Source organism: Hippoglossus hippoglossus, chromosome 15 (assembly GCF_009819705.1).
Source record: "Hippoglossus hippoglossus isolate fHipHip1 chromosome 15, fHipHip1.pri, whole genome shotgun sequence".
Taxonomy (NCBI): domain Eukaryota; kingdom Metazoa; phylum Chordata; class Actinopteri; order Pleuronectiformes; family Pleuronectidae; genus Hippoglossus; species Hippoglossus hippoglossus.
Window position 1 is genome coordinate 25,515,225 of NC_047165.1, and position 16,685 is coordinate 25,531,909.

Genomic DNA, 16,685 nt, shown 5'->3' on the forward strand with positions numbered 1-16,685 from the left:
GGGCTTGGCATTGAATGCTGTTTAAAGTCATTTATTGAAGCTATTTGTCCTTTTATATGCAGAGCACAAACAGTGCAGGACCTGAGAAAGGTGAGGGAATCCTGACATTTAGTCTAAAATAAAATACAGAATGCCTTAATAAAGGCAGTTCTTCAATAAATACTTGTATTAATTTGATGTGATCTACTTGACTATCCCCTGTTGAACTAGATAAACAGAAGAAGAGGAGAAGGGATGAAGATTACAAAATATCAGATATCATGACAAAAGAAGTAAGCTCTCATTTGAATTTGTCTTTGATTTCTACATTTACCAGTTACTGACATTGCTTCTGCTTGATTTTTCTTTTGTAGGAAATCATGTTGCAGGCCAAGAGAGCAAAAATGGACGGAAGTGTAAGGGTTAATTTTAATGTTCTGGCCAAATGAGTAGTCAATGTATTTTAATTATCCAAAGGGGGGGATTGAGGGGTTTGAACACTGTAAAATAGATTTATTTCAAAAAGTATTCATTGAACTTGTCTAACTGTACATGTGTACATCTGATATAAGGATGAGGCACCAGCCCAGAAAAAAATAGAAGCTGAGGATATAGAGAAGATAAGCGATTCAAACCAGGACATCAAGAAGCGTCTATCCGAGGTGGTGCGAGACAAGGCCAGGCATATCCTCCATCCTCACAGAATGGTAAACGACCAGCTAGTCCCCACCCAGCAGCCAACGCTCTTCACTGGAGGAGTCATGAGGTCGTACCAGATTGAAGGTATCGAGTGGTTGAGGGTAAGTGGGACTAGAACAACAGTGGTTTGTGTAACTTGATTGCTACTATGTTTCTAGGTGTGATTTCCTTTAGGAATGCACGATATGGATTTTTTCCAGCCGATACCGATAATTTCATGCTTCATATGGCCAATACCGATAATTATAATTTCACATTTCTTAAAAAGAATTTCATAGGTAGAATTTAATAAAGATGCTGAAAATCACCAATACCGTCTCTGGCTGTGTGTGGGAGACCTTGGTAGCATAGTACGGTTGGCGGAGTACTTCGCAGCCGCTTACCGGGAGCAGGCAGCCGAGAGCAGACAGTGGCTGGAGGTTCTCTAGAGGCAGGCGGAGAAAAGACTGCAGGGCCAGTCAGGGCTCGCTCCTGCATGCCGAGCGCGGCTCCGATTCTGCATCCCATCGTGGCACTGCTGCACTGACACTTTTTTCCCCCTCGCTAACGCTGGCTGCAAGCGCCTTGTATTCTCGCCATACACCGTTGTCAACAATTAGCGGACTTTAAGGTGACTTATGAGATTGGTAGTGTTAAAATGTTTCCCCCTCTCAATCCATTTTGTTAAGTCAGTTAACTGGACAAAAATATTGTCTAAATGTCAAAGTTGAGTTTCAAGATTTTTTTCTTGACCTTGGAAATGGTACTTGTACAGTCTCACCTTTAAGTGCATTTAGTAGATCATTCTTACGGTTGCTAATGGTCCATATAAAACATTGGAACCCTCTGAATGTCTGGTGTTAATCAATGCTAACAAGAGGCCCTTGTTGATCTCTCGCTGTGCTACCAGATGTTGTGGGAGAACGGTATTAATGGGATCCTGGCTGATGAGATGGGACTGGGAAAGACCATCCAGTGCATTGCTCATATCGCCATGATGATAGAAAAAAAAGTGATTGGTCCTTCTTGGTAGTTGCCCCTCTCTCACTCTGCCCAACTGGATCAATGAATTCAAGCGTTTCACACCAGAGGTAAGAGGAAATGTTATTTTCGAGGTTTACTTGGTCCCAGAAAATCATCAAACTTACCAGAGAAGATTATGTAATAGTTACATTTTTTCTGTTCATTTTATTGTTTAATAAACTACAGTAATTTTTCTGATTTAAAAGACATTTACAAATTTAGACCAAGCAGTTACAAGTCTGTCACATCAGTGGCGACTGAGTCTGTTTTATATAACCTGTAATTCAACAGTCTGAGCTGGATTATGCGTTTGTCCCAGGTGTCTGTACTGCTTTACCATGGCCCTCAGCCAGAGAGGGCCAAACTGCTAAAGCAGATCCACAGGCCTCAGGGGCTCGTCAACATGTGTTCTGTCGTCATCACCTCCTTTGAGATCGCCATGATTGACAGAAAATTCCTCCAGGTAGGATGCCTGCCCATTCCAGATGGTTGGTATGAGGATGTTTGTTGGGGCCACTTGTAAAATGTTTATATTGTTTTGGACAGATTAACATTATTATTGCAATTATCAAAACACAACACAGGTTGTTTTTCCCATCACACTTAATAGCACCAACCTCTTCTACTCCCTCAAAAGAAAGAAATCTCCCAACGGTTTCTTGTGAAAGTGTTAGAAACATTCTAGGTGATACAGAAACAGAGCACTGGGCCTTTTGGAAAATGTAAGCTTTTTGCCTGCCTATAACAAAAATTATAAATTATATATAGTATAGTAAATATTATAGTTTTATATATATATATATATTAAAAATAATTTCTGTGGCTTTATCTGGGCAGATAAAGGACAATATTGGGCCTTATCCACACTCAGTGAACATCTGTCTCATACTTGGATAGCATTTTTTTTGTTTTCATGACAAGATTCAGGTGGAGCTCCAATAGGGATATTTGGAGACTCCAAATGAACGCATGGTAACCAAATGATAATCTTAGACACTACAGGTGTAACTTTGTTTACATTTTGATATTTCATCAGATGGTGCTATTATACTCACACATTTGCAAATTCCAACGTTCAACTAGTTTTTGGTATTACATAAACCAAAAACCATTTGCATACCTAAACAATCATTATTACCAAAATATATCTAAGTGGAGCAGACTTATTGTGAAAAGTAGAAATAAGAAAACATTTATTACTCTAGAAAACTGTCATAAAAACTGCCTGAATAAATATTCATTAATAAATACAGATGACACACAAAACATCATTTTCTTTCTCTGCTTGGTGGCAGTTGGAGAATACTGTGGAGTCTCCCAGTCATCATCACCATCTTCTTCATTGAGACTGAGAAAAGATCAGTTAGCATATGCTGTGCATAATTTCAAGGCTTTAAACCTCCTCTAAAAGATCCATGACTCGCTGTCTATCAGTGAAATGCAATAAAACAAGCACAGACAATAGTTTTTAGCACACCGTTAAGATAAGTCAGGCTCCTGGCTTCTATACCTGACTGCTGATGACCACAAAACGCTTGGCCAGATGCTAACACTGAACCATATTGAGTGTAATTGTGATAGCATAAGTGGAAATAACATCAGAATACAGCCACAATTGTAAAGTGAAAGTTAAAAATGGGCTCATAGTAAAGCACTTACCTTTTCTGAAATAGCCAGCTCCATGCTATCTCATTGCTTAAAACTTGTTCACCTGTTTAAACTTGGTCTTTGTAAATATTGGGTTGTAACAGCAGCTGTTGTCTCCTTCCATCTTTAAGACTTTTTGTCATAGGTTATGTTGCTTGTAAAGCCCTCTTTCAGTGTCACCAAGGGGAGTGCATGGGCACTAGGATAATTTTGCTGTGTAATTTATACACCTTTCTGATCCATGTCAGACTTTAAATAGCCGACCCACATCTATGCAACATTTTTTAGGAAATGAGCACTCTGTCTCTGCTGGACGTGGGTAGTCCTTCTCTTCAGAAGCCCCTCTTTCTATGTCACGTTCACCCCCCATGTTTTGTGTTGCTTTTATGCTAATTTACTACTTCAGAGGCTGAGAAAAAGATTTTATTGAAAGTTAAGTTTATGAAAAAATCTTTAGGTTTTGGGAGGTTGTTTTCAAACAATGCTTATGTTTTAGAATGCCTTTTTAGGGGGTCCCTTTGGTCTCATGGAATAATGTTTAAGTCTTATTTGACTGCCGTCAAGATAATTTTTTCCTGCCACAGCGCTTCCACTGGAAGTACCTGATAGTGGACGAAGGTCACCGGATCAAAAACCTCAACTGTAGGCTGGTGCGGGAGCTGAAGATGCTGCCCACAGACAATAAGCTGCTACTGACTGGCACGCCGCTGCAGAACAACCTGGCAGAGCTTTGGTCCCTCCTGAACTTCCTCTTGCCAGAGGTCTTTGATGACCTTAAGAGGTGATTTCTGTAGATACTAAATTAATTTACACTGATTAGCAGCTGCAATCAGCAGACAGCAGTGTTCTGTTTTCCAGACTCATATTGGGTCACCTTTACCTTTGACCACTGCAATCAGGTCAATTAGTCTTTCATTCCAAGTGACAACAGGTCCAAATTTGAAGAGATTACACAAATAAAGGACGTTTGATGAATTTTTTCGTACTCTGCGAACAAATTTAGAACTTCTTCAGACCATGCGTGCGCATCAAATGATGAAGGCCTGGCTGTCCTAGAAAATGTAAACACACAACCTTTTAACTAAATGCATAGTATATTAAAACATTTATTTAAAAAGAAATAGTAGATAGACAGCAATAATTTAATTTACTAATGCATTGACCAAATGTATAAAAAAACTATGAAATTTCACCCTCATCTCTATAAATACCTGCTGAATTCATATTATTGTTTCTGTATAACCGGGGCTTCGCTTCTTCTGCGGGAGGAACTCTTCTGTCTGCAGGAGTGTGAATGTGTGCATGTGTTCGTCTTTGTCCCTCTTCAAACACGAACTTATAATCACATGTATTTAGTTATTAATCGTTTATGTCGGATCATGACTCCGGAACATCCTGGTCACTTTAACCCCGATGTCCTGCCTGTGCGAGTCACGTTGCGTCTCGTGTTGTGTAGCAGGTTTAAACATGTGTCTCATAAACTCTAAAGCGAATCAAGAAAATGCAAAGTAAATATCAGTACTGCATGTGTCCTAATAACTAGTGATCAGTGATGGTGTTTATTGTTGAAGTGTAAAGTGAGGGCAGGTCAGATGAGTGAGGAGGAAACAGACTCCGACAGAGACACAGGACGACCGGACCTTTAAAGTGCGTCTGATACTGAAGCAGTGGTGTTATAATTATGCAGCGGAGTCTGTGTCGCAATGCACCTAAGAGACATGTCCACAGCTCTAGTGCTCAGCTCTGTGCAGGATTCAGCACCTCAGTTATTACAGCCCAGGTTTAATTTTTTTTAAACATCGTCACTCCAGAGGACATGCTACAGAAAAGTATGTAGTTTGTGTCTTCCACCTCCGACGCCTTCAATTTCTGCTGTTGTCAGATTCACCTTTTGTGGCCGTCTCTTATAACTTCAACTGTTCAACACACCGCTCTCTTCATGACAAACGGATGTCCTTATATGGAGAAATAGAGGTGTGGCAGTATGCTAATTTCAGAGAGCAGACATGCGCCTGTCAATTTAGAATGATTCTGATTCACAAACATGCATGTTGGTGAGAACAAAATCGGCTGGTGCGCATGTGTCATGAATCCGGCAGCGATTTTGCGCATGCACTTATTTTCTGTGGAGAGTAAGAACATTTTTGTACACAGGTCCAATGTCTCCACTGTGGAGAACACTCTCACGCTAGGGACAGAGGTTTATAAAAGGCCGGTATGACTTGCTGGCTGATATGCGAACGAGAGGGAACTTCGTAACGGGGCTCTATTACTTTCAGTGTGTGTTTAAACCCTGCGTTCTCAACAACAGAGAATGGTCGCATATCCGCTGCTATAAAAAAAACACATAGTTGCTATGACACAGTCTGAATTATTTGAAAGTCGCAGCTTAAATGCCTCAGGGAGCTGGGTTTGCACAGAACTCGTTTTTTTCCTTTTCCCACTAATGTTAATGGGACATCGCTCAAGTGATGTCGTTTCAAATTAGTCTGCATGTTTGATGTGTTACCATCTACAATTCCGATAGCAGTGGCTCAATGGCAATGGCTTTTGTACGATCCACTTGTCTTTGTCCGTCATTATAGTCGACTTTTCCCACACAGGAGAGTTAAATGACCAGGGAGGGTTTTCAAACTCCTGTTCGTCAGCGGTCTCTATGACCACGAGCCTACAGCACATCAGGTCCTTCACTTAAGTTGTCCCTCAGAATTTGAGACCCGTATGCACACAAATAAGTACCGCACGTGATCTCGCTGCATTCGTTCGTTCCATGTGTGTAAAGAACCGAAACCGTACCGGAAATGTCGGTTCGGATACATGTACCATTACACCCCTCCCATAGAAAAATTACATGTTGGCCAGTTCATTAAAATATACAGCCACACGGAGTGATCACTGAAAAATAAAATACAAAACCTAAAATGAGTGAAACCACTTTCAAAATAGATTTGATGTGAGGGTTTAAGAATATAGCCTGCTGAATCAATGACCCCTTGTTGTAAGAGGCATACTGTAGTTCACTGGTCTTACGGACAACACTTGTCAGGTTACCACTCAAGTGACTTTATACTTTTGGTGAGATTTATAGAATTCTGCTCTAAGGTGCTGACTTACTCAGCTAGCTGTTAAACAGACAGTTGACACGTTGGAGGAAAAATTAGTGATGAAATGACATCCATAGAACACCACGTTTGATTTGATTTAATGTTAAAATTATACATCATACTCTATGGCCTTCAGTAAACCCACTTGAAATTTTGATTTTAGATAGCTATCTTAGACACTCGGGTATATCCTTCTTCTGTAAATCTCCTTAATATCCTATTAATATCTTCTATAAATCTTCTAAATTCTCCGAAACATGACACCAATGCAAAACTAGTAACATTTATGCTTCATTTGTGTTGCTAGTTGTTTAAGTTTAACTCATGACTCATGTTTTCTATTTTTTCTATTTTCTATTCAGCTTTGAATCATGGTTTGACATCAACACTCTTGGGGAGGCTGAGAGTGTAGTGAAAGCTGAACGTGAGCAGAACATTCTGAGCATGTTGCATCAGGTCAGTACTCTAAATGACCTAAATGGTATAATGTATTTCCAATGTGTGTTTAATTTGATGACTCGCTGTCATTAGCTGCTATTTCTTTGGTGAGACTTGTTTTCCCTGCACATTACATAATTTGATATCCAGTGGAAGATGTGTAGTCTTTCTGCTGTCCTGATGTCATTGGGGAGCTCGTTCCACCTTTTAGGAGCCAGGACAGCAAACAGTGATTTTGTTCAGTGTTTAGCTCGCAGTGAGGGAGCAACAAGCCGATTGGCAGATGCAGAGCGGAGTGAATGGGCTGGGGTGTAAGGTTTGACCATGTCCTGGATGTAGACTGGACCCGATCCGTACGCAAGTACCAATGTTTTGAAATGGATGCGGGCAGCCACTGGTAACCAGTGAAGGGAGCGGAGTAATGTGAGTGAATTTAGGTAGGTTAAAGAACAGTGGAGCTGCTGCGTTCTGGATGAGCTGCAGAAGTCGGATGGCACTAGCAGGTAGACCTGCCAGGAGGGAGTTGCAATAGTCTAGGCGTGAGATGACCAGAGCCTGGACTAGAACCTGTACCGCCTTCTGAGTGAGAAGGGGACATAGTCTCCTGATGTTGTGCAGCATGTATCTACAGGAACGTGTTGTTGCAGTAATATTGGCAGTAAGCGAGAGTCGAGTGTCACACCCAGGTTCCTAGCAGTCTGGGTGGGGGCTAACACGGAGTTGTCAAAAGTAATAGTCAGGTCGTGGGTGGGAGAGCCTTTCCCTGGAAGGAAAAGTATTTCAGTCTTGTCGAGGTTAATTTTCAGGTGGTGTGTGGACATCCACTGACAGACGTCAGTCAGACAGGCAGAGATTCGTGCTGCTACCTGTGTTTCAGATTGGGGAAAAGAGAGGATTAGTTGGGTGTCATCAGCATAGGTGTGGTAGGAAAAGCCATGTGAGTGAATGACAGAGCCGAGAGAGTTGGGATTGCTGTGCTGCTCGGGCCCTAATAAGGAGAGTAGGGTCGAGAGTTTTCCAACTAAAGTTGGACCAGCGGTATTTTTTATCTCAATATTAGTGGCTTGACAACCCTGGAGTATTGTGTGTGTGTGTGTGTGTGTGTGTGTGTGTGTGTGTGTGTGTGTGTGTGTGTGTGTGTGTGTGTGTGTGTGTGTGTGTGTGTGTGTGTGTGTGTGTGTGTGTGTGTGATGTGTGTGTGTGTGTGTGTGTGTGTCCGACCCATGGATTATTTTGTTGTGCAGAAAAGAGATTCAGCACTATTTAGTTTAAATCACAACAGAATCAGAAGACAGCAAAACAATTCATCACAATAAGTAGGAGAAGGTCATGTTTATTAAATAATGCTCATGTCAGTTTTGTGTTGTTTCAGATTCTAACTCCATTTTTGCTAAGGAGGCTGAAATCAGACGTGACTCTGGAGGTTCCTCCTAAGAAGGAGATAATTGTTTATGCTCCTCTGACAGCCAAACAGGAGACTTTTTACACTGCTGTGCTCAACAAGACCATCGCCAAGATTCTGGGCCAGGAAAAGGTAAACAATGTTTTATTCACTGCTGTATTATGGTATGGACTGTAAATTGGTCTCTGGGATAATTTTCCATCAGTCATGCAGTGGAGTCTTCACAGCTACATATACAGTACAATGAAGCTGCTTTAAGCTTGGTACAGATAAATGGTTATCAGTGTTTATGTCGGCTAATAAGTAAAATGGTAAATGGTTTTGTATTTATATAGCGCTTTTCTAGTCTTGATGACCACTCAAAGCTCTTTACAGTCCAGTTTGCCATTCACCAATTCACACACACATTCATACATTGCATCTAGTAGTAGCACTTTTTTGTTCTATGAGGGGGCAATTCGGGGTTCAGCAACTTGCCCAAGGACAGACTTGCACAGTACATATTTTGGTCAAAATCCCTTTTAAAAATTTAATTTTGTCATTGCCCTTTATAACAGACTTTGCAATTGTAATGGGAAACAATGGTGTGGGTCCTTTTTTGATTGTCAGTTTATTCACTATCCAAAACAGTAAAAGCAAATTGATTGATGTTATGGACATTTTTATGGTGTAGGGCTATTTTGTTGATTCAGATGAATGCTTTTTCACTTAGTCTTATGGTCTTATTTTGTGGCCTCTCTAACCCAGGGTGGTTGTATGTAGTCGGAGGAAGATTTTAAAATCCACCACATTTTTGGTGTTATAATACAGAATCCCCCTTTCTCTATCGAAGTATCCATAGGAAGGCGCATAATATCTCTGCAAGAGGGCACTCTGACTTTCTTGGAGAAAGAGAAGGCACAACAGTGGTTTGAAGAGATGAGCCAAGGTTTAGATATATTTGTCCAAATTCACAAGACTAGGAGTATGTGGCCACTCTGAATACAACTGTTGTTAAATATCTGTACCGCTTAACTGCCTAGTCTCTCTGATCCCTACTGTATTGTGAATAAATACTTCTGCTTAAGATGTCAGCCATCTCCTGAAAAAACTTAATTCCTTCACCCTGCAAGAAGGGCTGGGCGATATGGAAAAAAAAATCTTATCACCATAATTTTGTTCATATCAGTCTATCGATATATATCGCGATATAAATCAAATAACCAGAAGATAACTTTTTTGCACATTTGTTGACTACAGTCAAAAGGTGTGTATAATGTACATACTCAGCATTTTTTTATTATTTAATTTTTATTCTCTTGTCTACCTCATTCTGACCTGCCTGCTGCTGTAACAAATGAATTTCCCTGGGGTGTCGATCAATAGTTTTATCTTATCTTAACTTAAATCAGCTCCACTGCACTGAGGCACATTAATCCACAGGTCAACAAGTGACTCTGCTCCTCTGTTTACTAATCACTCACACTTAGGACTGATCTTTATAAAAACCTGCTGAATTCATATTTATGCTCCTGGATAACATAAGTATGGGGTCGGTTCTTCTGCAACAATGAAGTTAAAACATGTTGTAATCTTCACGTAATATTCACCATCTAGTCCTATATTCTAAAAAAGATATTAATCGATATCGAATCATGACTGCAGATCGTTCTGGTCACTTTAACCCTGATATCCTGACTGTGCGTGTCACGTTATGTCTTGTGTTGTGTAGCAGGATTAAACATGTCTCATAAACTCTAGAGAATCAAACAAACACAAAGTAAACGTCAGTCCTGTACGTGTCCTAATAACTTGTGATCAGTGATGGTGTTTATTGTTAAAGTGTAAAGTGAGTGCAGGTCAGAGGAGGAGTGAGGAGGAAGCTCCGACAGAGGCTCTGACACAGGACGACTGGACCTTCAAACGAGCGTCTGTCCTGAAGCAGTGGTGTTAGAATTATTCAGTGGTGGAAACCCACTAATACAATGAGCGTAGTGGAAAACATGATTATATTCAGTCAGTGCATCGATGCAGAGTCGTGTAGAGTTTCTCCTACACTCTGTAGGAGGAACCAGCCAGATGATTGGTGTGATCGGCGTGGCGCTATGCTCATTTTCATTGGCTGTTCGTGTTAAAAACATGGATGAGGAAAGGTTATATCACTATAATTATCGATAACGTTTTATCGCCCAGCCCTACCTGCAAGATGTACTGCGCAGAAATGGTGTCAACAGGAGGACTTCAACACAAACTTTATTGCCTGTGGTCAAAGGCATTATGTTTTTTCGTTTTTCGGTTGTACGTTTGTATGTCCCATTCTCGTTAACATGATGTCAAAACAACGCCTTTGGGGATTTTCTTCAAATTAGTTACAAACATTCACTTGGACTCAAGGATGAACTGATTTAAATCTTGGTGGTCAAAGGTCAAGTTCACGGTGACCTCACAAAGCACATTATTCCAAGTGCAAAGTTTGATCAGCTAACTGAGCAAGATAGGGAAAAGTCTCAGTTGATGTTTTCTCCAAAAACACCTGCAGGGATTGTAGGTGGAACAAAAGGATGGATAAATACTTTACCTTTTACTGTGCTAATGAGTTAGATAACAAGTAGTTTGTGACCACGCTAAGGCTCTTTGATGAGGATAAACTGAGACTAGCTCAACAAATAGTAGATGTGAATAGAGGAAGTCCAGAATGGCATTCAAGATACATCAGAGATTGTATTGAAGTATGGAGTGAATTTGTTTCCCTGGGTCTCAAACAAAGTTGTGAGTGTGGGAATTCAGTGAGAAGTGCTTTGACTTTGATATAGAGAAAGTATTAATAAATGTTCCAACTGCTTTTCTACATGTAATTTAGGAGACAAACTAGAGCTGAAGAGATCCTTAAAAAGATACCTGTTCCACATTATGGAACAAGTAGATCTTTGTTTTTTTGTTCATTTGATTCTTTGTTGTTCTGGAGCACACAGTGGCTGCCCAGGACTAAAATCTATTAAAAATGCAAAATTGAGCAGATTTACACAGCTATACATTAGAAGAAAGAAACGGATTCCTCTAAAAAGAGAATAAGCATAACACCAGCTCCTAAAATCATGGTCGGACATGGCTGTTTGTAAACCGTGAACTCCATTTAAAATATGGGCAAGGCCCTAATCCAATTAGGTGCTCAAAGACTATTATACATGGTTTACACAATTATATACTGTTTACAACTACCTTGTGCTTGAGTACAACTACCTTGTACCTTGTGAACAGCGTTCACATATCAGTGGCCTTTGTGTAAAGATGCATTTGATTTGGTGATGGTCAATGGCCTATTAACAAACCAATTTCAACAGTTTAAAGCTTCTGGGCAAGCCTGTAAATCAACTTCTTCTGTCTCAGGTGTTCCTATTGCAGATCCAGTTTCCAAAAAATCTCATGTAACTATGGAAGAACTTTCAGAAATCAAACATTTATTCTTAATTTCGGGTAACAGCCCAATTAATCTGATAGGAGTGAGTTGAATTATGTTATTCAGTGCCTTCAAATGGTTTTTTTTTAAATATATGTATATAAATACACTTCTCAAAGAAACTAAGGGAACACTTTCACACATCAGATCTTGATGAACGAATTATTCAAGTTGAAAATCTTTACTGATGTACATTGTATAATTTGTTGAGAACAAAATTACTTAACAACAGTCAATGGAAACCGATATCATCAACCCTTTGTGGGCTGGAAATAAAAAGTTAGAAATTGAAGTCACAGGCTGATCCAATTTGCATGAATTTCATCACTGCAACTCATAACGTGTCTCAGTAGTGTGTATGGCATCAGTGTGTCTGTATGCACTCCCGATATTGTCCGGGTATGCTCCTGATGAGTCGGTGGATGGTGTCCCGGGGATCTCCTCACAGACCTGGATCAGGGCATCAGTGAGCTCCTGGACAGTTTGTGGCGGTACTCCAAGGAAATGCCTCCCCGGACCATCACTGACCCCAGGTCAAACCTATCATGCTGGACGTTCACCATGGTGTCTCCAGACTTTTTCACGCCTGTCACATGTGCTCAGTGGGAACCTTCTCTCAACTGTGAAGGGAACAGTGGCGACCTGTCAATTCTGGTGTTCTCTTGCGAATGCTAGTCGAGCTGCACGGTGCTGGGCTGTGAGCACTGGTCCCACTAGAGGGCGTCAGTCTGTTTCTGACTATTTGGTCAGAAACATGCACACCAGCAGCCTGCTGGAGGTCATTTTGTAGGGCTCTGGCACCTACTAATCTAACAAGTACAGCGATTACAGAACAGCAGAGATCAGATAGGTTATAGCGAAGTCGGCACGGTCGTGTTGGGAGTTAGGAAAAAGGCTAAGGCTAACCGGCATCGGCAGGTGAGCTTTTTAATGTGAGCTCTATCAGTCTCCACTCCAATCACCAGCCGGGACCTAAAACTCACAGACAAAACACAAAACGGAGTGAACAGCACCACCCGCAGGCAGGCAGGGAGGGAGAACAACAGTATAAAACACACACATTCACACAGTATGACTCAGAGTCACAATCAATCAAATTTTATTTGTATAGCCCATATTCACAAATCACAATTTGTCTCATAGGGCTTTAACAAGCTGTGACATCCATGCCCTTAACCCTCAACAAGAGTAAGGAAAAACTACAAAAAAATACCTCATAAAAAAACTAATTTCAACAAACTTTTAACATACCTAAATATGAAGCATATTTAGGAGAATATTTAGGTGAAGCTGTGTTTGGTAAGCATGAGTTTACCTGGAGAGGTAGGAGCCATAGGCATGTGTGGGGGGATAGGATGTAAGGGGAACCTGAATGGTGGTGGGGCTGACAGAGTAGATTCTCTGCTGGGGGAGAGAATCACAATATTCATATGTGGCCCAGGACGCATATGCACTAAAGAGACTGAATCTCTAGAGTAGCAGTGCTTGCCTGAGTTGCACTGCTTTACATGGTACATATTTATAATAGGTTAAATTTGATCAAAGATTTGAATATAATTTGAATATTTAAAATGATAAGAAATGAAATTTGAATGGTAATATAGAGAACAATGCAAAACATATTGATAAGATGGTGACCTGGTGTAGTGCAGCTGATTCTCTAACACACTTACAGCTGATACACTTTGGGAATGAGCTTTATATGTTGCATCTCAATGAAATTCCTTCACTGTCCTAAAGGATTTTTGTATTGTAGCAACCACCTTTTCTTGTTCAGTATGGACCCTATTTGATCTCTCTGACATATCAGCCATTTTATGTGCTAAACATAAATGATCTCATTATAGGTGAAATGGTCTGCTGTTGTTGTTTATTTAGACAGAGGCTCCTGTAATGCTGATGTCAAGTGGCAGGCCAAAGCGTCATTGTAGGAAGGTGGACTACAAAGAAACAGATGGAGATACACCGTACAACCTGGAAAAATATCTGGAGAAGGTCAGCAAGGAGCTTAAGCAGAGGTCAGCACTGTCTACATACATCTCAAATGCAGACTAAAATTGTATACAACTGTGATGTTTCGTTCAAGAAGCTATTACTCCACATTTCTTTACCTTTTTATTGATTACACTTGCTTATTTATTTCAATTGATGTCAAACTGTTTGGAATCTCATCTGTTAATATATTTTTCACAGTTATGTGATTTGTTTTGGTGGATACCCAAAACTTGTCATGTTCTGGAGGCATGTACTCTACAGAATCACTCTTTATGACTGCATAAGAGGCTCCACCTGTATCTTTATATCGGTCTAATTATAATCTCCACACACATTTCATCTGGCACTCTACAGCTCCCCTCCAGTGCTGGATGTCCATAGCCCACTGGATGCTCAGATAAACTTGAAGCTGCAAAACATTCTCATGCTACTTAAGAGATGTTGTAACCACCCATACCTGATAGAGTACCCCCTCGACTCCGCCACACAGGAGTTCAAGGTAATGCACAGACATCTGTAACTCTAACTTTTATTCCCCATGTTTGTGATTGGGAGCAGAAATTAACAAATATTTAGATGCAAACGTAGATCAACAGGAAACAGTTTTTCAGTTGTTTATTTCAGTTTATTTAGTTAATTTCTTCTTCCCTGTCTTGCTCACCTCACTGTTGCCGTCATACAGATTGATGAGCAGCTGGTGCAAAGTTCTGGGAAGTTTCTCATCCTGGACAGACTGCTGCCTGCACTGAAGAAAAGGGGACACAAGGTGAGCCAGGACACTAAGAGCCAAATATATAACTACATGTAACTTAATCAGATTTAAAACTAACAAATATAAAAAGCTGCTCGGTCATGGCCGTACATTTCACTCCTTGTAGGTTAGGTGTTTTAATCACATCAATCATGTGTCTTAATATCCAGTTATTTGTGGGGTTTTAATATGCTGTGACCCATCAGAAAGTAAATCTGAAAGTGATCTTGCTGTCATTGCTAATGCTGATAATGTAAGTCTATCTAGTCTGATGGTGGAAACTATTAATTTACATGTCTGCAAAAGTTTGGACCCCTGAAAAAACTTTATTTTCCTTTTGTTGATTTTTCAAATTAAAAGCATTAAACCCCTGCAGCAAACAGACATTAAACATTGAGCCTTTCTTCAAATGTTAAAGACTGTAAAGCAAAGTCAGTCATTTGACTCTTAACATTCTATCCATGCAAGTAAGTGGTTATTGAAAGCTGCACTCATTAGAATAGCCCGTCGCTAAAACTATAAAAGAACTAGGGATCCGTCACTAGCCTCCTTTAATTGGCGGAGATTTGTTTTAGTTCCCCAAAAGTGCAGACCATTGCCTGGAAAAAGTTCAAAGATAACTTGTCCCATAATCTTCTTGGGTCGCTTTGTTCCCCTGTGCGTTACAGGGGAACCAAGACGACAGAAGGCTGGTTGGTGTTGCCTTCAGGTGCTGTCAAAAACCAAAACACTACACAGATTACAACCAAGCTTAAGTCTACCAGTGTACACAGTTTGCCCATTTTAAATTCATTACACCTGTATAATTTACAATAATTGTCAGTGTTGTGCAGGGCTGTAACGATTCTCGAATCAAAACCGAAACCGCTGTCCAGCGACCAGGGTTTTGGTTTGCGAAACACAAAGTTGGAACCGCGATACTGCAGCCTGTTGCGCGTGTGCGAATGTGTCCAATCACACTTCAATCCAATCAAAACCCTGCGAAATCTGAACCAATACAGAAGTGACTAGTATCTTCCGAGCAATGAGTGTGGAGGTCGGAGAGGATCGTCTGTTTACCTTTACAAAAGTGCGCTGTAAAGTCTCCGTGTAGTCGGGAGGAAATCAAGTGACGGAGTCAGGTGGACTGTTTATTTTATCAATGGACAAGCCAAACCTCAATAAGAACTACAGATGCAGGAATTTCCCCGCAACAGGGCGTGGCTTCTGCGGCTGATGTGTCACACCCAGTTAGGGAGTGCTATGTGAGGGCAGCAGAATACTGACAACCCTACTTGCTGGTTTATTTATTAAGATTTTTTAAGCAATCAAATTTGCTCTGTAGTGTGACAAACTTAGAAAATGTATTTTGAATTGCTTCACACAGTCTTTAATGCAATGTTACTTTTTATCACATCAACTTAAAAAATGGGAAGAACAATAATTGTGCCATGTGCAAAGATTGGGCAAATGCAGCTAACTATATCTAACTTCTCACTGCTCCTCGCCTATGGCCTATGTGACACAGTGCACATTAGTATGCCCTCTGATGGCTCAGATGATAGGTTGCTGCTGTTTGTGTTGGTAGGTTAGGGACAGTAGTGTCTCAGGTCCCAGAACTGATCCTGGTTCTGATCTGTTTATAGCACATTTATGCCAGTGTTGGCTCTTATCACCATGAGCTCTCGACATTTTCCTTGTCGTCTACGTGTGTGGTACCACTTTTTCATCTGGAGATAGAAACGTCATCAACACGCCCACTTACTCGCGGTGAGTCCTGCAGAGGATCTCCTGATGTGTTCGCACATCGGCTCCTCCAGAGTTTTTGCGGACTGAGTACTGGAGGGCCAGGTGGAGAAAGTAGAAACTCTGGCGGCTCTCACTCAGACATTTGTGTTCACACATACAGCCGCTGCGGAGGATCTCCGCGGTTCAGTGAATGTTTAAATTAGGACGGTCAAAATTAACGCATGCGCAGAATGACCCGCTCCATGTACCCATACCTGCCCCCACTCACTCGCTCAGAGTGACACACACAGTGAGATCAGAGCTCGTTCACGTGAAGCAGCCGGTCAGTGACTTTGTAGAAGAACAGTGAAACACAGAGTTTCTCTGGTCACAGCTTCTCAGTGATCAGCTGCGTCATGATCAGAGCAGAAGCTGCAGTTGGTTTGTACCGAGCTGGAGTTTCTGTGTCCTCCTCCACTCTGCTCTCACTTGAACTAATAAACACTCATCACTAGTTATCAGGAC

The 16,685-nt window shown here is 40.9% G+C and overlaps 1 protein-coding gene across 1 annotated transcript in view; it reads left to right on the forward strand.

The window, feature by feature from the left end:
• hells (helicase, lymphoid specific) overlaps window positions 1-16,685 on the forward strand; it is a 38,058-nt gene that overhangs the window by 9,425 nt on the left and 11,948 nt on the right. The window contains 13 exon segments of the mRNA XM_034609449.1: window positions 63-90; window positions 211-272; window positions 354-395; window positions 552-779; window positions 1,568-1,680; window positions 1,682-1,748; window positions 2,000-2,143; window positions 3,912-4,108; window positions 6,794-6,887; window positions 8,242-8,403; window positions 13,586-13,725; window positions 14,057-14,201; window positions 14,385-14,468. Coding sequence (XP_034465340.1) covers window positions 63-90; window positions 211-272; window positions 354-395; window positions 552-779; window positions 1,568-1,680; window positions 1,682-1,748; window positions 2,000-2,143; window positions 3,912-4,108; window positions 6,794-6,887; window positions 8,242-8,403; window positions 13,586-13,725; window positions 14,057-14,201; window positions 14,385-14,468 — 1,506 coding nt within the window.